Genomic DNA, 24,085 nt, shown 5'->3' on the forward strand with positions numbered 1-24,085 from the left:
CGTAATCACTGATTTTATGACAGCAGGCAGATCCCCCTTGTGTTCTGGGGAGGGTCCAGGGGCCCGGCTGCTCCGGGGGCCGTTGGAGGCTTCACTGTGGGACTGTTGCCTCCGGCCTCAAGGGTTGTGGGCCTCAGCACTTGGCCATGCCCCGTTTTTAGGGCCCCTCTGTGTGCGGGTGCTGGGGTGCTCCCGGGCACATCTGCCGCCCGGTCTCTGGGCTCACAGATGAGTATGTGGGCGGACGGCAGTTCAGGGGTACGGGCCAGTTCTGTACTTCACCCCAGCCTGTTGCTGCAGCCTTGTCAGAGCCTGCTTCCTCGTGGGCACGCCCCAGTTCTGTAGGCTCCTAGCGTGGATCCCCTAGCAGCCCGCCGAGCGTCCCCCCCAAGTCCGACGCCAGCCCACCACTGCCCTGCTCCGTGGGGGTCTGCTCCAAGTCCCGCCCTGGCCTCTTGGGGGCAGGCACTGCTCTTGCAGCCCTGCTGCACCCGGAGTGTCCAGCACGGTCTGGGCACGGCCGCTGCCCCTGTCTACAGATGAGGAGACCATGCCTACCCAGAGGCCCTGTGGTCCAGGCAGAGCTGTGCCTGGGACTCGGGGCCAGTGCCCCACCCTGCTGGCTCAGTGGGGGCGGAACTGGGGCGGAGTGTGCCTGAGCTAGGTTGAGCCCCAGAACGGGCCTAGGCTCACATGGGGTCAGCATCACAAGTGAAGGCCAGCCCCAGCCCTGGTGTGCTGGAGAGGGCCAGCCGGCCACGTTCCGGCGATACCCCTGTGGCAGGAACTATTGAATCCTGTGACCAAGAGCCCCTTGGGTGCACAGTCTCGGGGCTGCTCCATGAAGCCCCCATCATTCTCAGGGCAGTGGCTGGGCAGAGGCGGCTGCCTCTGGGTCCCGGTACACAAAGCCTTTTGCCGGCCTGAGCCAGGAGAGGGCCCATGGGGTGGCTGTCCCTCCATGCCACAGGGCCCAGGCCTGTTGCCTGCTGGCTCATGCTGTGCTGGGCCGTGGGCAAATGGCTTCCCAGCTCCCCCACTCTTCCAGATGCTGGAGCTCTTGCCCTGGGGCCAGGATGCCACTGGGCTGAGTCCAGGGCAGGAGACAGCCCAGTCACTGATATTTCAAGGGTTCAAACAGTCTCGGGTTTTTGTTTGTTTAAAAAAAAAAGAAAAAAAAAGATATAACAGGTTTACAGAAAATGTGCTGCATTGGATGATTCGTGGTTGACGGATGCATACTTTGGGTGAAAGATGTGATTGGAGGTGTCTGGAGAAGGGGCCTGGGTCGCCCGGAGGCCCTTCCAGAAGCTGCAAAGGAGCTGCGGCAGGGCCTAGAGGGAGGCCCTTGTGGAGCCCAGTGCCTGGCCTGGCCTGGTCTGCCACGGGAGGTTCACCGGGCTTGGCTGTGCGGCGTGTGTGGCCTGCCGTCTGTCCCCTCTGTTCTGTTTGTCATGATTACAAGTGCTCGTTAGAAAGATCGCTCTGGCCCAGCCAGTTGTCCCGCGGGCAGGGCTGTTCCCACGGTTCCTGGTTGGTATCTGCCGGCCCTTCTGATCACATACAGCACCGGCCGGGCCTGTTCTCGCTCCGGGGCTCACACGTGGGCCTTCAGAGCCTGTCCCCCAGGCTAGAAACCATTTCTGTGATTTTACCTGCTCAGGAGGCCTCAGAACAGTGGCTCTCTCTGAGAGAGTGGGGCTCACTCCGCAGGGACTCAGAGACCTGTGTTGTGTAGTCTGGAGCACGGGACGCTCGCTCGTTGCGGAGGGAGGGGCCATGGGCATCTGGGGAGGGAGGACAGGCGGCCTTCTGTGGCAGTACGTGGGTCTAGGTGGCCCTGGCAGGGTGCTTGGTGTGTGTGGCCTGGGGCCTGGGAGTCCATACAGTGTGGCGGCAGCACTGAGATGCCCATCCTGTTGGTGCACGCCGGGAGTTGGGGGGTGCGCATGTGTGTGTCCGGGCACGGCGGGGCACCTCAGCCTCCCACCTTGTGACCACGCCCACGTGGCAGGGCCAGTGTCCCCCAGGGGCCCAGACACGGGGTCCGATGTTCTGGGTCCCCATGAGCATGTTTCTGGAGGACGTTAGCATGGAAGTCTGAGAGGTGATCTGTGAGGTGGGGGAGGCTGGTGGGGGGCCTGGTCTGTCCCCTGGAGGCCTGAGTAGAAGGAAAAGCCAGACCCTCCCCCAGGGTGGAGAGCGCGCCTCCTGCCTGGCCCCTGGAGCAGGTACCAGGTTTGTCTGGCCCCCAGAAGAGCTGTACCCACAGTGGGTCGTGGGGCCTCCAGGCTCCATGCTTGGCAGTCGCTTCCTCGGAGGGAGACTCTCTGTGTGTGGGCGTCCTGCTTCTCCGTCTATGCAAACCCCTGGCCGGCCTGCCTTTGACAGTGAGTCGCTCTGGTTCGTCTCTGCAGACTGCTGCCCACCATCTGCCCCGGCGACCCTGTATGCCTTGGGGGGGGCTGGGCTGGGCCCTGCAGTTGGGTGGCAGCTTCCCGGCGGAGAGCTCCGGACCGTGGGGGCCTGTATGGGAGGGAACAGCCTGTGAGCAGCCAGCCCTCCCCTATAGGCAGGGCAGGGAACCTGAAAGCCGGGAGCCCGTGTGAGGGGCGGGGCCCCCGTGTGTCCTGTGGCGCGCCCGCGTGGGCAGAGTGAGCTGCGGTCCTCGGGACTTGCTCGTCACTGGAGGGACTGCCTCGTCTCGTCTTTCTGCCCCGGGGAGGCCTGTGGTCACGTGCTGACCAGTGGAGCCCGGGAGGCCGGCGCAAGAGAGGGAGGGGCGGGAGCTACTCCCCGTCTCAGGGCATTTGCACTTGCTCCTCCTCTGGAGGTTCCAGCCTTGCCCAGGAGTCCTCCCTGAGATGTTCGGCGTCTCAGCTGGGGCTGCCCTGCTGTCCAGCTGAGTTTATGTCGGGGGGTGGGGGTGCACCCCAGAGTGTGGAATCAACCTGATGCCCAGAGGCAGGGCAGAAGCCAGGAGGTCTAGTGAGCCAGGGTTCCATTATCAGGGTTGGGGAGCGGCCCCTTTGGGCTGAGACGAGCTGGGGCTCTGAGGAGTTCAGTGTGGGCATGAAGGCGTCTGACTGGGACTACAGGAGAGGCTGCAGAAATGCCACAGCCTGTGGATGTCCCTGGGGTCTGCTGTCCCAGACGGCGGGCGCAGAGAAGGGTCTCTCCCAGGTCCAAGGAGTTAGGAGCCACTTGCTACCCTGCCACAAGCCTGTGGAGCTTAGGGCAGAGCCTGGGCACAGGCTAAGCTGGTCACCAGACTTAAGGAGGGCTCCCAGCCTTGCGGGTGCCCAAGGACAGGCACCACGGCCAGCCCCGCTCCCTTCCCCCTGCTCCTCAGTGAGCCATGGGACCGCGTGGGGATGAACCCCATCCCTCCTTACTGTCCCCTCAGAGGGGAGGGGCTCTGACGGGGCCGGCCTGCATCTGTGTGGTTGGGGCTGTGGGCCCCCCGGGAGAACCTGGGAGTGCGGAACGTCCCACGCTGAGCGTGGCGTCCGCGGCTGCCTCTGCCCCCATGGCAGCCTGCAGCCGCGCCTGCTTGCTCCCAGCCCAGGCTGTGGGGTCACACACAGCAGGACAGTCCCGGGGGCTGCCGTGCGTGGAAGGGCAGCTCTAGTCCGGCCAGCTGGGCTGGTTCCCCGCACTAGTTCTGGGGATTGTGGGCCCCTCTCACCAGCCAGGAGGCGGCGTGTGGCTCGAAGTTGGGAGGACCTCCCCTGCCACGCGCAGCATGTCCCCGTCTAGACTGGGGCTTTGGTTCTCCCTGCCACCCGCCCAGGTGGCCTGAGGCCTGGCTGGGGCCACATGCCCACCTGAGCACAGAGGCCAGCCTTGAAGAGGCTGCCACAGTCGCCCCGCAGGTTCTCAGGAAGCACTGCCTGTGGGGCTGTGAGGATATCACCTGGGATATGGGAGGCACGTCAGCCGGGGGCATCACCTTCATGCCTCCTTCCTCCCTGCCTCGGGTGATGCTTTCAGAATCTTCTGGGTCCCTTCCAGTGAGTTCTTGCCTCTTCCTCAGCAGCCAGGTGGAGATGGCAGCTCTTATCGACCCCATGAACCCAGGTGTGAGGCTGGTGGGTGACACTGCGCCTGCTCAGCACCGCGGAGGCAGGCTCTCCCGGGCCTCGGGCTCGCTGGCAGGACCAGCTCTTCGCTCGGGGCGGTGGGGACCCCACTGCTGCGACTGCCATCGGCACAGTAGCCCCTGCTCCGTAAATCCCCGCTGGGTGTCCCTCTCTGTTCTAGGGCAGGGCTCCAGGGTCCCTGAGCTCTCTGTATCTGGCCGAGTCAGGGACTGGTTCCCCAGCACAGGCTTCCACAGTGTCTGCATGCCCGGCTGCGTGCAGTTGGGCAGTAGACCCCGGGGACTCTGGACCCGGGGACAGTGGTCAGCTGCTGTGGCAGCAGCCATCAGCTCAGGAGCCCAAGCAGCACCCCTAGGAGGGCCAGTGCAGCACCTGCTCCATTTGGGGCCACAGATTGGGGGCCATTTGGAAGCATAAGCCCTGGTCTAACTTTGTTTCTACGACATCATCCTCTGAGCCCCCCAGTCCTGATAGCCCCCTGGCAGGGTGAGCACCTCAGGTAGGCGCTGTCACATGCCTAGGGACCCGTCCTCGGAGCACAGCACAGTCTTGCATGGTGTCACCAAGGTCACTGCCAATTAACCACCTTTGTCCTTCTTCCCTCACAGAAGGACATGGCCCTGAAGCCACATGAGCGGAAGGAGAAATGGGAACGTCGCCTTGCCAAGAAGCCCCGTGAGTCCGAAAACTGCCCGTCTGCAGAACCAAGTGAGAATGGGCGTCCCCTGGAGATTGGCAGCCCCGAGCAGGACCTGGAGCCTGCCTGTGACCATGGGAAGAAGAAGGTCCCACTGCAGCCCACCAAGCAGGTGAGCGCTGGGCCCTGCCCCACTTAGAACCATGGGCTTCTGTGCCCTCTCCCCTGGGTGCCCTCGGGGCCACACCAACACCTGGACACCACCGTCGGCATCTGGGCCTGCCTGGCAACCTGCTCCTTCGTTGTTGGGCATGGGGTACGCGGCCCATGTGGACTGGGGCCCGAGGTAGCCGCTCGCCGTGAGCCCAGATCCTGAGCAGACAGAAGACCTTCCCCCGGTGGGTGACACAGCCAGAGAGGCCAGGCTGGGAGCCCAAGGATGGGGGTGGGGGTGTGTGTGCTTGGGGCAGGAGGGTGCAACTGCTGGTAGGCCGGCCCCGTTGCCCCGTTGCGTCTGTCAGGCTCCGCCGACCACGGGGTGTCCAGGGTGTCTGTAACGCGTGGGGGCCGGGCTCTGCACCAGGTGTTTTCCATCTGCTAACCTTCTGTAGAATGCAGCACATCTTTTGGTGGGGGTCATGTGACTGGTGGTCAGGGGTCCCGGTACAGGGAGCAGCCCACCCCAGGGGCCTCCCTCCACAGCGGCCGGGAGCCGAGTCCTTGGTGGCGGGTGGCAGGGGAGGGGGCATCCTTGCTGTCACCAGAGCCCAGCTGGGATCAGGTGGGGAGACTGGGACCAGGGGACACTCTCCCAGAGCGTGGGGCTCTCTCCCAGGTGCCGGCTCAGCCCTACACTGCTTTCCTCCTCAGGGACTCGCTGGTTTGCGCCTTCTTCTCAGAGAGGGGTTCTTCTTGGTGTTTCACACTCCACTTTCAGCTCCCTTGGGGATGGGACTGCTGGAGAGGGGGCAGCATGTCTCAGGGGCCCGGGCTGGTTGGGGGGTCTGCAGGCACACCTGCCCAGGTGGACACGTGCTCTTTCTTCCATGCAGGTGTGCTCCCCAGAAGGGGGGCCGCTCCCAGCCAACCACTGGGACCAGAACGGCCCGGCCCAGCACCAGCAACAGCTCCAGCCCAGCCAGCCCCAGGGGTCACTCCCAGCCCCGTGTCAGCGCTGCCAGCCCCGTCGGGCTCTCCCGGACCCCGGGCAGCCCTGCCAGCCCCAGCGGCCACTCCCGGGTCAGCGCCGCTGGCCCCAGCGGTCACTTCTGGGCCCAAGACAGCCCTGCCAGCCCCGGCGGTCACTTCTGGGCCCAGGTCAGCCCTGCCGGCCCCAGCGGCTGCTTCCAGCCCCAGATCAGCACTGCCGGCCCCAGCAGTCACTCCTGGCTCAGCCTGGCCGGCCACGATGGGCGCTCCTAGGCCCTAGGCACCGCTGCCGGCGTCTGCGCTCCCTGCTGGCCCCGTGGCAACGCTGCCGGCCCCTGCGCTCCCTGCTGGCGCCGTGGCACCGCTGCCGGCCCCTGCGCTCCCTCCTGGCCCCATGTCCCCTCTGCCGGCCCCTGCGCTCCCTCCTGGCCCTCTGGCACCGCTGCTGGCCCGTGCGGTCGTGGGTGACCCCCTGTCTTCGTGGCCAGCCCAGCAGGGCATCCTCAGGACAGCGGTGCCGGCCCCCACAGTCACTCCTCCTGCTGCGTCCACGCCGCCGGCCCACCAGCTCACTCTCAGGCCAGTGCTGCTGCCCCCGGCGGGCTCTCTTAGCCCCTTGCCAGCCCCGGAGGTCCCTCCTAGGCCAACCTAGCCGCCCCCAGGGGTCCCTGCTGGGCCTGAGTCAGCCCCAGCAATTAGTTGAAGCCCCAGAGCACCCTGGCCCCGCAAAACCTTCACTGCTGGGCCCTGGACAGCCGTGCCAACAAAAGCGGCCACTCATGGGCCCGGAACAGCCTCACCCGCCCAAGCGGCCACTCCTGGGCCCAGAACAGCCCTGCCGACGAAAGCGGCCCCTCCTGGGCCCAGAGCAGCCCTGCCAGCCCTTGCAGTCCCTTCTGGGCCCCAGCCAGCCCTGCAAACCCCAGCCGTTACTCCCCATCCCTGAGCGCCCTTCACTCCTGGGCCGGCCAGCCCCGCCCCGACGGCCCCTCCTGGGGCCCCCGAGCCAGCCGCGGCGGTCGCTGCTGGACCTGGTTCGGGCCCGTCAGCCACAGCTCTCACTCCTGGCACTGGGCCGTCCCTGCAGGCCCCTGAGGTCACGACGGACTCGATCCTCCGCCCCTGCGGTGGCCCGCCAGGCCCCGTCTGTGAGTCCTGGAGCCTGATTGATGCCCATTTCCTAGGCCTGGGTGTGGCCGTGCTGGGCGGACGTGCTGCCGCACTGGCCAGAGGCCTTCTCCAGGCAGGCCGGGCTGTTTGCGGCTGGAAACTGTGGCTCAGCAGAGGCAGCCCCCGGCAGGGCTGCTGCCAGGTGGAGGCCCGCCTGCACCAGGAAGAGAGGACCCCCAGCATCTTCCCACCTCCCTGCCATGCCTGCCCCCGTCGTGCCCGCTACTTTGGGACGCGCACACTCCTAGGAGAGTGGACACGGCTGCCCCCAAGGGCTTGGGGTTGTCGGAGGGGTTCCTCAGTGTCTCGCTGTGCCTCATGAGTGCCCGTGTGTCCTTGTACGTCAGTCTGTGCACGCCTCCCCCCCGCCCTGTGTGATAGGCTACAAGTGTGTGTGTGTGAGTGTGTGCGTGCATGTATGTGGTGTGTGTGTGTACGTGCTGTGGGGGTGTGCCAGCTGCAGGCCTTGCGCCCTGGGGCCCTGACCCATGTGGCCACCGTGCATTCCGTGCCCTTAGGCAGAATGTGGGCCCCACTGGAGCCAGGCTGCAGGTCCCGCTCACCTCCCCTCTGGCAAAGGGCAGCGATGCATGTCCATCCCCAGTGTTCTGTGAATGCAGGGAGGGGACATGGGGGGCACTCGGGGCTGTCTGTGGCCACGTAGGAGCTGCTGGTGACAGGAGGGTGCCCCCTCACTCCCCCAACTCCGCCTCCACCCCAGTGGCTAGGCACTGAAGCAGAGGCAGAGTCTCCCGTCTCCCTAGCTCTGGACCAGGAGGGTCGGGGCTGTTCTCAGAATGCCTCCTCCTGGCCTCCCACCCAGCCCACGCAGCTTCCTGGCTGTTGCCCCCCCAGGACGTTCCCCATCGGGACGGACCTCACACTACAGGGCTTTCTCTGCCCTCCGCCCATCCCACGCCTGAGCTCGGGGGTCACCCATTCCTCACCCCAGACCTCTGGCTCAGGGCAGTCCCACACTGGTGCTCCTGGAGTTCTGGGCATGAGGCAAGGCGTTCACTTCTGACCCTCCAGAGCAGGAGGGTCTCTGGGGGAGGGAGCAGCAGCTCCTGGGGTTTGCCCTGGCCAGGCTCCTGGACACTCTTTGTGTGCCTAGTCTCTCTGAGCTGCGACGGCCACTCCAGTGCTGATCCCGTTTATGGAGGCTGGGAGGCACACCCCCTCCATCCCATTTGCTCATGAGGACACTGGCTCTCCGGGGTCCCCACTGGCTGGGTGTGGGGGCCGCCCAGCACCCAAAGCAGGGCTTACGGGCATCTGGTCCTCACCCAGGGTCTCCCAGAAACGCGGGGCTTATTTTTCTGATTAAAGAAAATAAAAAGTGCCGTGCCATTATTTTTATGACCGCATCAGTGAGTGTGTGTCATACGTGAAGTGATTTATTCCGACAAGTGGTTTTCTACGCGTCTGGACCTGCCCCCTGATCGCTGCGTTCCCACTGAGCAGCAGGAGAGCAGCCTAGGGATGGGGCTGCCCAGGGAGGGGTGCGCAGCCTTGGCACGGCTCATGCTGTGTGCTGTGTGTTCGGGGGGGCCGTGCTTGCCACAGTCCCCCAGCAGACCGTCTCAGCAAGCCCCCACAACTCTGCCCTGTCCCTCAGAGCCACTGCTCAGGAAGGGGTCTCTCTAGGTGTCGCAGAAGGTGCCTCAGAATTGTCCCGGATTCCTGACACTCCCAGCGTCCCCTCCCTCCTGTTGACCTGAGGGGGGCAGTGTTGGGATCTCTGTCTTCTGGGTCCTGTGCAGGCTCGTGGGTGGGCAAGGCGGGTGCCAACGGGCACAGCTGCTGCCTTTCTAGGCCCTCCTGCTCTGGGAATGTGGCCCTGGCACGTGAGTGCCTAAGTGGGGGAAGCAGAGCTAATAGAATGCTGGTCTGCGGGAGGGTGGGAGACTGAGTCCCCTGGGCTGGGCCCAACCCCTCCGATCTGGAACGGCTCCACTGTGAGTGAGCCCCACGGTGCCCTTGGGCCCCCGCTCTTCCTTGCCTGCTTACTTGCTGAACCATCTGATCCCAGAGGGGTCCCTTGGGGCTCCTGCTACCCTTAGGTTCAAAGTGACAGGACCCTGAAGGGGAGGGCACTTTGGGGAGACACCCAAAGTTGCTGTTGGGGGACTAGACCAGGTGTGCCACGTCCTGGGGGGGCGGGGACGGGAGGGGCTTGCTGCCACCTGCTGCCGCAAGGAGATGAGGGTTTTGTGCGGCCGGATCTTGGAGGTTTCTGAGAGCATCTGGTGATACGGGTTTTTCTGTGTTTTTGGAGATTTTTGAAATGATGGTGGCTCCTTCCAATGTCATCAACCACCTTACTGGCTAAAGGACACGGCTGTGTGGGACCTGTGTGGCCTGGGGTAGAGGCTTGGGCCCTGGCAGCTCACGTGGCCCCAAGGCCAGAGGTGTGGGGGATGGTCCGCCCTGTGGGGGGTAGACTGGGGGAAGCTTGGCCGAAAGTTGGGCGTAGGTTGAGTCCATGGGGGCGCTGTGGGTCCGAGGGAGGCCCAGGGTTGCTCTAGGCGACTCCCTGAATGGAGACAGGAGCCTGGGTGCAGTGCTCTGTGGGGGTCTCCCTCCGAGCCCTACAGCCCGCCCCATGTAAGCCCCCTGCCTCCACCTCCCCATCTGCGATGGGGCCCTGAGGAGGAGAACATGCCTGGCCCCTGCCAGGCCAGTGAGGAGCAAGGACAGTGCTGGTGGGTGTGGTTGTTCGCTGGGAGAAAGGAGACTTCCTACCAGGAAGGTAGGGTAGCCCCGGGAGGGCAGGGGTCCAGACACGGGGACAGACCTGGTGGGCCTCCCCCGGCGCTCTGCAGACACAGCCAGTCCAGGGTTCCTGGGAGGAGCTTGTCCGCGCCACGCACACGACCGAGCGTGTGCGCCTCTGCCGAGCGGCGATGCTCCACGAGCAGGCTCAGGGCTCGGATGACTGCCGGGGTGACTGTCCTGCCCTCTCACGTGGAGGGCCCAGGGAGGAGGAACCCCTGGACTGCCCCCTCACTCGCTGACCGAGGATACTACGAGCACCTCCGTGAACGGGCTGCTCCTGGCACGGAAGAGGCATCCTGGAACTCTGTTCTCACAGACGCTTAGCGTGTCACAGAGGCTGAGGTACATCCGGGCGACACCGCTGCCTGGCCCTCCCGGCCTGGCCCGAGGCTGCAGTGACCATATGGCCATGCAGCCTGCCCACACCAGGGGGCTTTAAGGGAGGCGGTGGCCACGTCCCACTGTCCGCTTTGCTTGGGGGGGTTTGGCAGGAACCCCACCCCAGGGCCAGGGTTGGGAGACCACCAGCCTCCCAGAGGGGCCGCGGGACCCTGTGCAAACACTTGTCTGAGCCTGCAGATGCAGCTGAACGGTGGTGCTGCCGGGGGGTCATGGTGAGAGCCACACACAGCTGGGGACACTTGTGGCCATGCTGAAATTCAAGAACAGGAGACAAAATTGGTATCAAACGTCTCACGTTCAAAGTGCTATCAGGGACATTTCCCCTCTCCGCAGAGCAAGTCTTAGGAACGTGCTGTGTCTCGCTCTTCTCCGCTCAGACCCACCCATTCATGGGCTCCGTAACGACGTGGCTGCTAGCCTGTGGCGTGTGGAGGGGCCACAGTGACCTGCCTCCACTGGTCTCTCCTCACTCGTGGCTCTTGCTGGCTGGCTCGTACCTCACGCTCAGCCAGCCTGTGGCTTGAATCTCCACCAGCCCGCAGAGCTGAGCGGGTCAGCCCCGAAGCTCCCCTCGGATGCCACAGCCCCAGCACTGAGCACGAACAGGCCAGAAGACATGTGCGCTGAGCCTCCCCCGGCCTCGGGAGAGCTGGCCTCTGCCCAGATGATGGGCCGGAGACAGGCAGCCGCCTTTCCCTGCTCCTTGCCGCCATGTGAGCCTGGTCCTTGGCTTCCACCTTCTAAATGTCTCTCCGAGTGAGATCTCGTTAGAAAATAATTCTGAGGAAATGGCCATCAAAATTCATCGTCTGCGCTCATAGTCACACTCCAGTGTCCGTGCTGGAGGAGGACACAGGTCTGAGGCCGGTCACCGCCAGAAACTGGAGATGATGGACCAGAGGAAGGAATGAGGCCGACAAGAGTGCGCATTCACGGACCGGGAAACCCTGGCAGACACGGCCAAGGCCAGGAGTTGTTTCTCTGAAGGCACCAGCTACACAGCCGCGGCTGGATGGGTGAAGAGTAAAGGTCCCCAGCGACCAGGGTCGCGCCGCAGGTGTCCGGACAGGCCTGGGCCGTCGCCGTGTGAGGGGGCAGGCTGCCGGGCAGATCCACTCCGAGCCCACAGACTGAAACGAAGCAGACGCCTGGGTGGTCCCTTACCTGTGGAGGAAGTGAGCTCTGCGATGTGGCTGTGGCTGTGTCTGCACCTGCCAGCACCTTGGTCTGTGTCGCAGTGCCTGCCAGAAGGCCGACCTCCTGCCACAGGCCCCAGGGGCTGGCCACACCCAGGACGTTTTCCGACCACGAGGAGGTGGCAGCTAGGTCGCCCTGCACTCACACCAGACAGCTCCGCTCCCGCGGCCTATGCCCTTGTCCTTGAGGCTCCCCTGGCAGGCAGTGGTGGTGGCAGCCGCTGGCCTCCCGGGCTCTGTCCCCTGCCATCTGCGGTGGCGAGGTTCCTCTGCAGAGCCCATTTGAGCATATCCTCCCCCTCTGCCTTCAGTAAAGTCCGATTCTTGGTGCCCTGAGTCCCCCTCCTGACCTGGCATGTCTGCCTTCTGGCCGACTGACGACCCTGGAGGCTCGGCGTCCGGCTCCTCCAGGCACCTCGCGCCGCGGGCAGCTGCGTTCGCTCACGGCCAGGCCGCACGACCCTGGGCCTGGCGGAGGCCGGTGCTGGGGGAGGCCGCTGGGGGGGCTGCCGTCCGTGCTGTCCGTCAGGTGGGGCGTCCGCAGTGTCTCCCATGCAGGCCCAGGCCCTGCGTGTGCAGGGTTCGTCCTTGCGGCTGCCCTAGTTCTCTCGCTCGTACCACAGGCATCTCTACCCTCCGTGCCGGACCCTCTCACGTCCCCTGCTGGGCGGCCTCCCCGGCAGCAGGCTGGGTCTCAGGTGCGGGGCAGGGCTGCTGCAAGCCCCGAGCCCCCACCCCAGACCCGGCGCTCACAGGAACCGAGTGGCGCGCCCTGCATGGCGGGTCGGGGGGGGGGGCTTCAGTGCAGGCGCTGTTGCAAGGGTGGAGGAGAGATGGGCTGTAGGGGGGCAGGCACCCGCCGCCCCCTAGGCCCCACCTGCCAGGTCATCGCAGCCCGGCCCCGGAGGGAAGCACTCAGCGTCCAGTGTGAGCTTCGGGTCACTGCTCGTCTGGGCCCGGGATGCAGCAGGGTACAGGACAGAGACAGTCCCTGCCTTCACGAAGTTTAGAGAACGGTGGGGAAGACAGGTGTGCAACGGGTGTTGGGATTTCGAGGTACCCACGGGCGTGCCTACAGTGGGAGAAGCTCCCGTAGATGAGGGCTCAGGGAGCCTCTCCCAGCTTGCGCAGGGGCGGCAGAGCACCTGGCATTCCGGGGGCGGTGGACAGGCCCCTGGCACTCTGGTGGGGGGGGCAAGCGCCTGGCATTCCTGGGGGTGGTGGCCGAGAACCTGGCACTCCGGTGAGGGACGAGCGCTTGGCACTCCAGTCAGGGGAACGGCCGAGCGCCTGGCACTCCCGGGGGAGGGCAAGCGCCTGGCTTTCCCAAGGGTGGGGGCGCTGTACAGGCGCCACTGGGGGTCGTCAGCAGTGCAGGGCGTGAGCTGGTGGATGTTTTTAAGAACTTGTGCTGGCGGCCAACAGACAGGCCAGCCGCTCCGTGTGGGCAGCCGCCGAGCAGGAGACTTCTGCTGTACAAGAGGCTTCTTGGTGGCTTAAATCAGGTCATTAGCTTCTAGAAAGATGGGGACATCTCCCGAGCAGGTGACGGAGGCTGGATGGAGCCCAGAGGGCCCCGCACCGGCCCACTCCGATAGAGTTCTGGGGGCCGGACAAGGCGGCTCATCTTGTTCCTCTAGCAAGGGGGGCCACATCCAAGCACAGACCGGGACCTCCCACAGCTTGTGTCCCCTGGAGCCTGCTGGCCATGCAGCTGCTCGGGTAGTGGCCTCAATGGCATCCCCTACCAGCTGCGGTGCGTCGTGCATCTGTCCGTCATCCGCCCGGCCGTCATTCGCCCAGCGACCTGTCCGAGCGTCCTGAAGAGCAGGGCGCAGTGGAAGGAACGGCCGGCCTTGGAGGGCCGCGGTCCGCGCCTGGGCGCTGGGTTGTCGGAACGCTCGCGCTGCCTGAGCCCCTCACGGCGCCAGACCGCAGCCAGGGACCGACTTTTCACATGATGCTGGAGACAGACACACCGACACGTGATCCTATGTCACGTTCAGAGGGACACGCGGGGCCCTGGGATCCTGGTCGATGTAGGAGTGGACAGAGGGTTGGGAAGGATTATCTGGAAGAAGCGGGGTCAAGCTTGTAACTCGAGTAGGTGTCAGCCAGCCCAGGGGAGTGGGAGCACCAGGCTCCTCCTGCAGCTGGTTGCACTGGGGCGCGCGCCCGGGAGTCTCAGCAGCACCGCCCCGCTTCACCGGCGGACCTGCCATCAGTCGGGGGACACCAGCCTGAGAACACCCAAGCTCAACCGTACCCATTTCTCACGTTCTAGGAGGGGTGTTGAGCTCACACAGCAGAGCCTCGTATGTTGGGGCAGGGGGGCTTTGTCCCACACTCCAGTGCTCACCGGCTCCTGCCTGCCCAAGGGGGTTTGCACTGTCTGCGTGAAGGCCCCCTCCCTTGCTCTGTGGCCTTGTCTGAAGCCCTGGTGCTCCCTGCCGCAGCCTCTGCCAGGTTCACTGTAGAACCGGGACCTACAGCACAGGCCTCTGCCAGTCGTGGGTTCGGGCGCTAGGGCTTAGAGGGCAGACGCACGGAACAGAACCCAGCAATCATATGTCACACTCTCTGTGGTTACGTGCCGTGGGGAGGGCGGCCGTCACACATGCCGCCTGGGATGGGGTGCAGTTTCTGCGGGGTCAGGAGGCCCCACTGAGCCCCAGGGAACTGGGCACCTGTTGCTGATGGGAAGAGCAAGTAGTAGGGGACCACGAGGCCTGGAGGTACACGAGCAGGCTTCCTGGCAGAGCTGTAGGTTGACGGCCCTGGCCTGGGACGCGGACGCCCAGGGAGTGAGGGGCATACCGGGCATGGGTCGTCCTGTCTGCCCCGGGACAGCTCCTGGGCCCTTTCTTAGCAGCATCCTCCGGACTGGCCACCCAGTCCCCTCAGCGCCAACACCTCCCACCCCCGTGGCCTGATTGCCAAGTGGAAGCACACGTTGCCCGTCTGGGCTGGTGTGCTGGGCGGCCAGCCTGGGAGGTAGATGCTTTCTTCTGGGATGTGCAGTGTGGCCTGGGCTGGAGCGCCCTGCTGTGAGGAGCTCAGGGAAGGACGGCTGTCTTGGGAAGGGGTTCTTCATGGGTGCGTTGCCATGGCCTCGGTGTTCCTGCCAGAGAGCTCAGAGCCCCAGGGTGCTCCTGGTAGGCCCCAGTGAGAGTAGCGTCCCTCACCCCATAGAGCCCACAGTCTGACGGCAGTGCTCAATCCTCCTAGTCTAAGGGAATTGTTCTATCCCCACCTTTCTGAGCGCCAGGACCGGACCCTGCCAGATGGAGGCAGTGCCGTACTTCTCCGGATCTCTCAGTCGGAAGGTGAAGTCCCGGCACCCGCCCCCGCAGCCCCAAGTCTGAGAGTGTGCTCTGGTGGCACGCCGCCTTGCAGGAGCCGACTGTGACAAGAATTTACACGCCAGCGTTCAGACTGTTGGCAGCCGAGCCCAGCTGTGGTGTGTTTACACCGCAGAAGCTATACGTGCTCCATTTGAGGGCTCCCACTCCCGCATCTGTCTCCGCGGGGCCATTCTCCACTCTTCTGTTGGCCTTCTGACCCGCCTCCACACCTTTCCTCGGAAGCCTTCCCTGGCAGCCCTGTCTTCTTCCCTCTGCTGTTGTCCTGGCACTTGTGGCTGTCTGCCAACCACGTGCCTGTCTCTTCTTCGTAGGCTTCAGGAGGATGGAAATGTGTGTGTGTTGTGTTTGCTGCCCAGAACAGAGCCAGTTCGTAGGCACCCTGTAAGCATTGGGTGGGTGGGCCGGTGGGCAGGTGGATGGGTAGATGGGTAGATGGACGGACAGGGGGACGAGTGGGTGGATGGACATGTGGGGGGGGGGATGGTTGGGTGAGTGAGGAGGCAGGTAGGTGGTTGGGTGTGTAGAAGGGCAGAGAGAAGGGGGGTGCGTGGTGGAGATGGATGAGTGGACGGACCACGAGGCCCAGTGGTGGGCTCAGGCACAGGGGCTCCCGCCTCCCAGGGCAATCAGGGCACCCTCTGGCCCTGGACATGGACTTGAAAGCCCCAGCGACTCTGGTCTCATCTCTCGGGCTCCAGCTGGCAGCAGAGGTGTGCCGTCTCTGACCCCACCCCTGGCTTAGCTGGCCAGCAACATTTCTGAGCAGCTAGGGGAGCAGATGGGGCTACTGGACAGCCGAACCCCAGCTTGAGCTGTTTGGGGTTGTGGCCCGCGGACAGAAGTAGGTGACCAGCCAGCCCATTATGCCTGGGATTGGCGTAGTGCCCAAGATGCAGGACTCAGTTTTATAGGACTTTCTGGGAAATGGGGCTTTCAGAGCCAAAACTGGCCCCGTGAGAAAGGGTGACAGACCCCAGCCTGCCCCACCTGCAGGGCACTGCTGAGGGGTCGGTCTGAGGCTTCCTTCCTGGGGCCCAGCTCAGGGAGGAGACGGGCTGCTTATGTGCGTCCGGGGCACGTGGCGCCCTCCCCTTCCAGAGCCGTGGGAGGTCGTCGCGTAGTCCTCAGCCTCCTCTCCCCTTACCGGGTAAACTTGTGCAGTCAGCAGTCGTCCCAGTGCACGCTAGTCTGCACTGGTCCCTCCCTGGACCTGTGGTTTCTCTGGGTCTAGCTGTTCTCTCCTGGGACAGGGACCCTGCCCTGGGCTCAGGCTGAGCTGCTGTCCCCCAGCAGTGACCGTGTGGAGCTCTTGAGGGTGAGGACTAATGGTCACAGACATAATCTCCACCGGAGCTGCAGCAGAATCTCCCAGAGGGCCTGCTGACACAGGGTTTGAGCTTCAAATTCAGCAAGCCTGGGGGTTCGTGTCCTGAACAAGTCCCCGGGTGCTGCTGCTGCAGCCGGCCCAGCGACCCTGCTTTGAGAAGCACCGGACTGTAGCTCTCGGTTGCTTAGGCTTCCCCCAGCGAGGCAGCAAGGAAGGTCCCCCATGCCCCAGTTTTCTCCGCTTTGGGGAAGGGTTGTTTTGGGGTCCGGAGCTGGGGGAGCCCGCAGGTAACAACAGTGACACCTGGTGGCTTCTTGGGGCTGGCCCAGGGCTCAGGCAGACAGAACCACATCACACACACACACACGTGCACACACGGGGTCACACGCACACCTAAGCATGCACACACGCATTGCAGCACACCCGCACACACATGCGTGCACACACACAGCGCCACACGCACGCACCCACTGCGTCACATGCACCCACGTGCGTGCACACGCACCCGCTGCAGCACACGCGCGTGCACACACAGTCGCACGCACATATGCACGCATGCACGCGCACACACGTACGCACACTGCAGCCCACGCGCGCATCCCGTCACGTGTGAGGGACTTGGTGGCATCCCATTTCACAGGTGAGGAAGCTGAGACTTGGAGAGTCAGGAGAGGCCGCACTGGTCAGGGTCTGTACATGGAGTGCCCAACCAAGTAGGAAGGAGCACAGGAGGCAGGGGTCCCCAAGGCCCTGGATGTGGGGCCAGGACCCTGCCCCTAGCCTGCCTTGGAGAAGGAGGGTGGCGCGGAGACCTGGGCTCTCCTGGAGCCCTAGCACCCGGGACCTTGGACTGGGGATTGTGGGCCCTGGTTCCGTCTTGTCATTTATACTCTGCTGGCCGACAACCCAGGGCCCATGGCTTTGGGGGCTGTACCCCCATCTTGGGACCTGGGGTGGCCCTGGGGAGCAGGGGCTCTGAGGGCTGCCTCGAGAGAGGCTTCTGGCTGAGCCTGCCGTGACATGCACAGGAGCAGGGACCCAGGTCCCCAGGGTGTTTCCCAGGACTCAGGAATGTTCTAGATCATAGCCATTGTGCCTTGCAGACCCATCTTGACCTTTGGCCCGGTCAGGATCTCCAGGCTGGAGGGTGTTTGAGACAAAAGGGCTGGACGTGGAGGACTGGCTGGAGGCTCCGGACCCAGTCAGACCTCACTGACCCTGGTCATGGGGTGCGTTCTGCGCACTCCTGCACCCGCTGAGCTAGGAGGCTTGGGGACAAAGAGGAGGGCAGGACACCTATACCCCTCGTGGTGTCCCCACGCTGGTGAGGGGTCAGCGGCCACTTGGGTCTGCTCCACGGAAGGGGCCAGGCACACAGACGGGGTGTGGATGGTCCGCAGGTGTCCCACACGCTGACAGAGAGGACACAGCTGCGGGATCTGTGGGAACTGTGGGAATTGGGAAGCTGGGCGGTCGGGAGGTGGTGGAACCCTGGACAGAGAGTGGGGGAGCCCAGGACACCTGGGCCACGTGGTTGGGAGTGGTGACTGCAGTTCTGTCCCAGTGAAAAGGAAAAAAGAAGCAGGAATTTTGGTTTCACCTAACTTTCTGGGCTTGGTTTGGCCGCCTGTAAAGTGGGCACAAGTGTCCGATCTCTTACGGGCTGCTGCGTGAGATGGGGTGGGGCGCTGGCCGGCATACACCGGAGCTGCAGCCGTGCTTCTAGACGCAGAGCCAAGGCACAGAGAGGTCTAGCAGTGGCCTGGGGTCACACAGTGGGAAGTGGCCGGTCCACACCTATCTGCGCACACCTGGGACCATGGTGGTGTGGGTGCTGCAGGGGTGGGTGAGCGGCCACCGGCCTGTCCTGGAAGCCTGGTGTCCGGCTCCCTGGTGCAGTTAGATGGGGCGGGGCGGCCCACCTGCTCCGGCTCCAGGAAACCAGGGCAGAGCTCACAGCGGCATTATGTCATTGTGTGTCGTCTGCTCTTCTGGGTGTTTCTGCTCCGAGTGGTAAATGGTCAGCTCCGCAGAGCCTTGCCCCCGCTGCCCTCTCTCTGGGTCGTGGCCTGGGGCTCAGTGTGGGTGAGCAGGGCAGGGCAGGGCAGGGGTGAGGAGCCTGACCCTGGCCGGGCCCCCGCCCTGCCCCCCCACAGGCAGAGGGCTTGGGTCTGTGTTTGCTGAGCCTGCCTCTCCCTGTCCCCAGATGAAGGTCACCGCGTCCAGAGGGGGCGACCGCCACAGTGGGGACGACAGCCTCCACGAAGCCACCAGCTCCCGGACGAGCAGTTCTCGGGACCAGCTCAGTGACGTGAGTGCCCCAGCTGCTTTGCTCAGCCAAACACTCCTGCGTCTCTCTGGTGCCCGCGGCCGGCCCCCCGCCCCCGCAGACACCGCGGGCCCACGCTTAGCACCTGAGACTCACTGGGGGCTTTGCCTTTGCAATTAGCATTTTGCCTTCATTAAAACATGATTTTTCGGTAATCAGGACTTCCGCACTAGGAGGGGTTTAAGTGGGGAACCCGGAAGAGGCCCCAGCAAGACCCATGGGGAGGCCCCTGTCCAGCAGGGAGCCTGCCCTCACCCATGGGTGCTGCTGGTAGGGCAGTGGGCAGGAGCCAGGGCCGTGGTGGGAACAGCGGTGGGCAGTGCTTCTGGCCTGGTGGGCGGGCCTGCTGAGGCCTCTGGGAGCAAGGGCGTTCTGGTCTGGGGACAGACCGTGCCCCAGAGGGCAGCCCCCCCCCCCAGCCTCGTTGACTGGGACAGCACGGGGAGGATTGCACTTTGGACGTGGCCCGCCGTAGGCATGTTGGGTGCCCTCCAGGGCCCCTGGCTCTCCCTGGCCACAGCCACTTGGAGGAGGGGGTAGGTGGGCACAGCGGGGGATTAAGATGGAGACCGGGGTGAGGGGTCCCAGGAGGGAGTGCCTCGGGGTGTTGGGGGGGCCCAAGAGGCTTTTGTCTTCCTAACCCCCTGCTGCAGAAGCAGGGAGGCTGGGGGCTGGGTTTCTAGATGATTGAATGGAGGGAGCGTCTCTCATTATCATCTCAATAGGGGCCTGGGGGCGCGGTCGGTGCCCCCCCCCCCCCCCCCCCGCCCCGGAGGAGGGCTAATTGCCTGGCCCGAGCTCGCTGCCACGAGATGGGGAAATGGGCTGGTAATTGTCTGGGGCCGTGGGGCTGCCCTACTTCGGACGCTAATTGCCGGTGGGACGCGTGAAGACAGATTCTGAGCACATCAGGGACAGCCCTGAGGGCGCACACTTGGAGAGCAGTTACAGCACCCCCCTGCCCCCACCCCCTGCCCCCGCCGGCAGGGCTTAGCAGTGGGCTTCCCAGCCCCGCCAGCCGGCCTTCCAGCATCTGCCTGGGGAAGGAAGGGTCCCAGAGCCCCAGCCGAGGCTGGATGGGGTACCGTGTACAGAGCAGAGAAGTCCAGGCAGCAGTGGGGGACCCTCCCCTACACACACCCCGTGGTCATCCACCGTCCTGGAGGAATCTGCAGCCAGACCACCGTTCCCCCCAGCAGGCTCCAGACCCTGGTCCGCGGGCCCTGGACGAGTCTGCGCTGGCCCGCGGAGCACCTGCTCGTCACTCACCCTACGCTGCGCCCCGCATCTACCTGCCCCCTCCTGTTCCCCCCCAGCCCCCACAGCAGAATGCCCTTCCTCACGCAGCCTCCCGCAGGGCCCAGCTCCTGTTTCTCCTGGCACCAGAGAGCGATCCACCAAGTGCTGTTGGGGCTCCCTCAAGGGACCTCCAGTGGCCACAGTGTGCCCTGCCATGTTATTTCCAGGGCCCCCAGGTTACCCACCCAGCTCCCCTTCCAAGAAGCCTGCCCTCCGCCCCTGTACCCCCACAACCCTGGGAGGCCGGGAGGCTGGAGGCTGCTGGGTAGTCGGGGGCAGCCCGCCCCCCCGACCCGGGCACAGAGGAGTGGGCCCGCCTCCCCTGCGTTCCCGTGGCTGGTGGAACCATGTGTGGAAAGGTGGGACCTGGCTCCGCGAGGGGCCGAGATGGACCTGGGGGCTGAGCCCCTCTCTGAGGCAACATAGCCACTTCGCCCTCCTCTTGGTTGGGCTCGCTCTGCTGGGCTGGACCACGTCTCCGGAGTCTCTCGGGGGAGGTTCCAAACGTGGGTCCCCAGGCACAGGTGGGAGGCTGCTGAGACTCTGGGCCGCTGTGCTGTACCCTCCCTTGCGGCTTCTGTCCCAGGTCCCAGCCTCGTGCCCCCCACTCCGGTGACCCAGCAGCAGCCCGGGGCCTGGGCCAAGGGGGTGGTCCTCAGAGGAGGGGCCGCCCGGGGGGGCTGTGACCGTCCTGACTGTGCTTCCTTCCCCCGCAGAGCTCCGCGCAGGCCGTGTCGGGCAGAGGCTACTCGGTAAGTCTGCCGCCCCCTCCACTGCGGGCTGGACCCACACATGCCCCTTGCCGCCAGAGCCCCCAGCCGTCTTCAGCGTGTGGTCCCTGCCCCAGCAGCGGGGCTGGGGTGGAGGCCAGCTGGGGCGGAGGCCGGCAGAGACCAGCTGGGAGCATCGCTCAGGGTCTCGCCCCGAGGGAGAACAGTCGGCCCTCGTTGTCTGACTTCCTGAGGACCAGGGGTAGGGAGATGCTCTACTCCGGGTCCTGCCAGGAGGCCCTTGGAGTGAAGGGTCCCGGGCACCGAGCAGCACCCCCCCACCCCAGGGACTTGACCCCTCCCACGCCGCGCTCCATGCTCCGCGCTCGGCCTGGGCTCAGGTGTGAGGCTCCCGGGCCCTGTGGCAGGAGGTGCTGGCTTGCTGGGCCTGACCAGGCCAGCTCTGTGGGGGCTACCTCCCTAGCCCTGCCTCCCGCCTCCTGCCCCTGCTTCCTGCCCCTCCCCTCTTCCCACCCCACCCCTACTCCAGCAGCCCCTACCCTTTCCTCGTGACTTCATTTCGTTGCCCCTTAAGCATCAGGAGGGACGTTAATGGCGCCATAAAACCCAGAGCCCCATAAAAGCCATTTTTGCAGATTTACAGCCTTTTTTTGGCTCATTGGAGGGTGGGGCCTGGGCTCTGCCCGCCTCATCCTCGCCTCCTGCCTCTGCCCCCAGCCCCTGATTTACTGAGAGCCCCAGAGTCCCAGGCCTGCTGGGCGGCTTCTCTAAATCACATCAGCTTTTTATAGGGTGTGTTATTAACCCACTGACTTTCTGTGTGACGGGACACCCTGCGCCCCTGGGCCTCCCCTGACCCCTAGCCGCCCTGACCTCAGGGTTGGGTGGGTCAGGTGCCGGGTTTTCAGCGTTGCACCTGGTGGGCTGTAGGCTTCTGGGTGGTGGCCACATCCTGATGCCAGAGCGGTGTCTCCCTGGGGGGGCCCTTCCCTCCTCGGTCCGGCCACAGCCATGGGTGGCGGCCTGCAGTGCCCCTTCCCCCCACGGGCCGGGTCGTCTCAGCATATCCTCTGCTCCTCGTTGGAGTGGCACTCTCGCTGGGAGTGGTGCCAGCGCTGGGCTCCAGCTGGGGGCAGAGTGCTAGGGCGGGAAGTGGCTGGTGATAACACTTGGTGTGATGCACGTCGGGACAGGGAGAGTGAGGGGACAGTCAAGGGTGTGTGCCAGCCTAAGGGTCCCAGACGGGCGAGGCCCAGGGATGCGCCGATTGGAGCCTCCTTCCGTGTGTGAGAGTCCCTGGGCAACTGGGGTCTCCCTGCCCCGAGCCTCCTTGCCAGAGCCCCTGCGCGGCCCTTCTGCTTCCAGATCGCATGTGTTCTTCATGGTCTTCTCCCCCAAGAGCTCCTTGGAATGTTTCCTGGAGAAAAACCCGTAATTAATGGGCCAGCTGCTTGCAACTTAACCCCCCAAGGCCACTGCACAGGAGTGACAGGTGGTGGCAGGGACGTACCCAGCCTGCTGCTGGGCCATGGTGGTTCCTGCGTGTGCATGCCAGGTGCCGGCAGGAGCAGGTGTGTGCTGGTCCCCAGCATGAGCAGGTGTGTGTTCCGGTCCCCGGCATGAACAGGCGTGTGCATTAGGTCCCTGGCACGAGCAGGAGAGTGTGCTGGTCCCCGGCATGAGCAGGTGTGTGCTGATCCCTGGCATAAGCAGGTATTTGCTGATCCCCGTCATGAGCAGGTGTTTTCTGATCCCCGGCATGAGGTGTGTGCTGATCCCCGACATGAGCAGGTGTTTGCTGACCCCCGGCATGAGCAGGTGTTTGCTAATCCCTGGCATGAGCAGGTGTGTGCTAATCCCCGGCATGAGCAGGTGTGTGCTGATCCCCGGCATGAGCAGGTGTTTGCTGATCCCCGACATGAGTAGATGTATACATTAGGTCCTGGCTTGAGCAGGTGTTTGTGCTGGTCCCTGGCATATGCTTGTGGGCGGGTGCTGCAAGGTTCAGGTGGTTGGCCTGGCCATTCCAGAAGCAGAGGTGCCTCTGGCACTGGAGGAGGAGGAACCAACCCCTGTGACCCTCAGCCAGTAGGAACAGAGAGAGTGGGGGCAGGTGGGTGGCCAGGCCCAGGCCTGGGAAGTTCTGTGAGCTCAGTGCCCAGATCTCTGTGTGCACTGGGCCCCCAGGGCTGTCTGTGGCTTCCGGCGCTGCCCACCAGAGGCGTGAGGGCTGGGCCAGCTTGACTGGGCAGAGGGGGGCTATGACCCTGCCTCTAAATCCAGGCTTCACCATGGGCGCCCCAGATACTCGAATGTGCACACTGAGGTCGAGGCCTGCGTGCGTGTACGTGCATGTTCACTGGGTGGTGCGTGTGGCTTCTGCCAGCACCTGACCCGTGTACAGCTCGCGGATGGCTCTCTGTGAGAGGCGAGTGTGTGCCATGTCCCCTGTGTCTCCGTGTGGCTGTGCGGGGCTGTGCACGCCTGTAAGTCCCAGTGTGCTGTTTCTTTCTGGACCATGGGCATGTCCGTCTGGAGGGGTGTGTGCGTGCCCCTGGGTGTCTGCGCTTAAGGGGCGGTCATGGCGCGGGTGCCTGGAAGTGAGCCGTGCTTCGCGTGTGGGTGTGCGCCTGTGCCCCGGTGCCTTGCTTGTGGGTGTCTGTAGGTGGGACCTCAGGCTCGGCAGGGCTCCTGTCTGTCCCCAACCGCGTCCCTGCACTAGTGACCCAGGGCAGCTGTCATCTGACCTGCTTTATAGACCGTACTTAAAGGGCTTTAATTCTGTGAGCTTTATCCCCAGCAAATCCCCAATTACTGCTCATCCTCGACAGCTTGTCCCGGAAGCTTGGTGCGGCCTCCCCGGCACACATCAGATGTTCCTTAGTGTCGCGAGATGAGTTGGAAAGTAATTTTCTCTGCTCAGCTGTTGGGAACTGGGGACGTGACAACCCATCTCCCTCCAAAGCAGGGCTTGGGAGTTCTTTTATTAAAGGGAAATGAGGATCTGGATGCTGGCTGGGGCCGGGAGGCCGGCCGAGTGCGTCACACGGAGTGTTCTGGAAGCGGCCTGTGCTCACAGAGGCTCTGGGGCTGCAGACAGGAGCGGAGGCAGAATGGCAGTGATGCCACCGGCCACCACCTGTGATGAGCCCGGGAGGTCTCATGCCCTCCATGTGGACGTGATCACCATGGCAGTGACCCCCCCCACCTCTAGGTGAGGACTGAAGTGCAGGCCTCAGAGAACCCCCCGCAGGTGCCGGCCAAGGGGCTGAGCTGAGAGCCGGAGCAGGCAGGCCCATCCGCAGGTCCCCTCCGCTCCCGGGCCCATCATGGGTTCCCAGACCTCTCCCGGGCACCCTCCTCCCTTCCACAAGTGTTTGCTGACCCGAGTGGCCGGTGTCCCCGCCCCACGGGCCTCACCGTGCCACGGAGAAGATGCTGAATAAAGCCAGTAAGAATGTTCCTAGGTGGATGCGGCGAGTGCAGAGGTGACCAGGACGGCAGGGAGGGGCAAGGCCAGGCTGCAGGGGACACAAGTGTGAGTGTACGTGCTGGGGCAGAGGGAGGGGCCCCGGGAGCAGCCAGTGCAAAGGCTGTGC

At 64.5% G+C, this 24,085-nt stretch overlaps 1 protein-coding gene across 8 annotated transcripts in view; it reads left to right on the forward strand.

Moving 5' to 3' along the window:
• FBRSL1 (fibrosin like 1) overlaps positions 1-24,085 on the forward strand; it is a 76,948-nt gene that overhangs the window by 11,626 nt on the left and 41,237 nt on the right. For all 8 annotated transcript variants that reach the window (XR_004278334.1, XM_032311538.1, XM_032311536.1 and 5 more), the window contains exons 2-4: positions 4,712-4,912; positions 18,334-18,438; positions 20,472-20,507. Coding sequence is in view for 7 of the 8 variants with exons in the window: in XM_032311538.1 (XP_032167429.1) it covers positions 4,712-4,912; positions 18,334-18,438; positions 20,472-20,507 (342 nt within the window). In the remaining variant the exon portion in view is untranslated. The remainder of the gene's footprint in view (positions 1-4,711; positions 4,913-18,333; positions 18,439-20,471; positions 20,508-24,085) is intronic.

The sequence above is a fragment of the Mustela erminea genome, chromosome 13 (genome assembly GCF_009829155.1).
Source record: "Mustela erminea isolate mMusErm1 chromosome 13, mMusErm1.Pri, whole genome shotgun sequence".
NCBI classification, from domain to species: domain Eukaryota; kingdom Metazoa; phylum Chordata; class Mammalia; order Carnivora; family Mustelidae; genus Mustela; species Mustela erminea.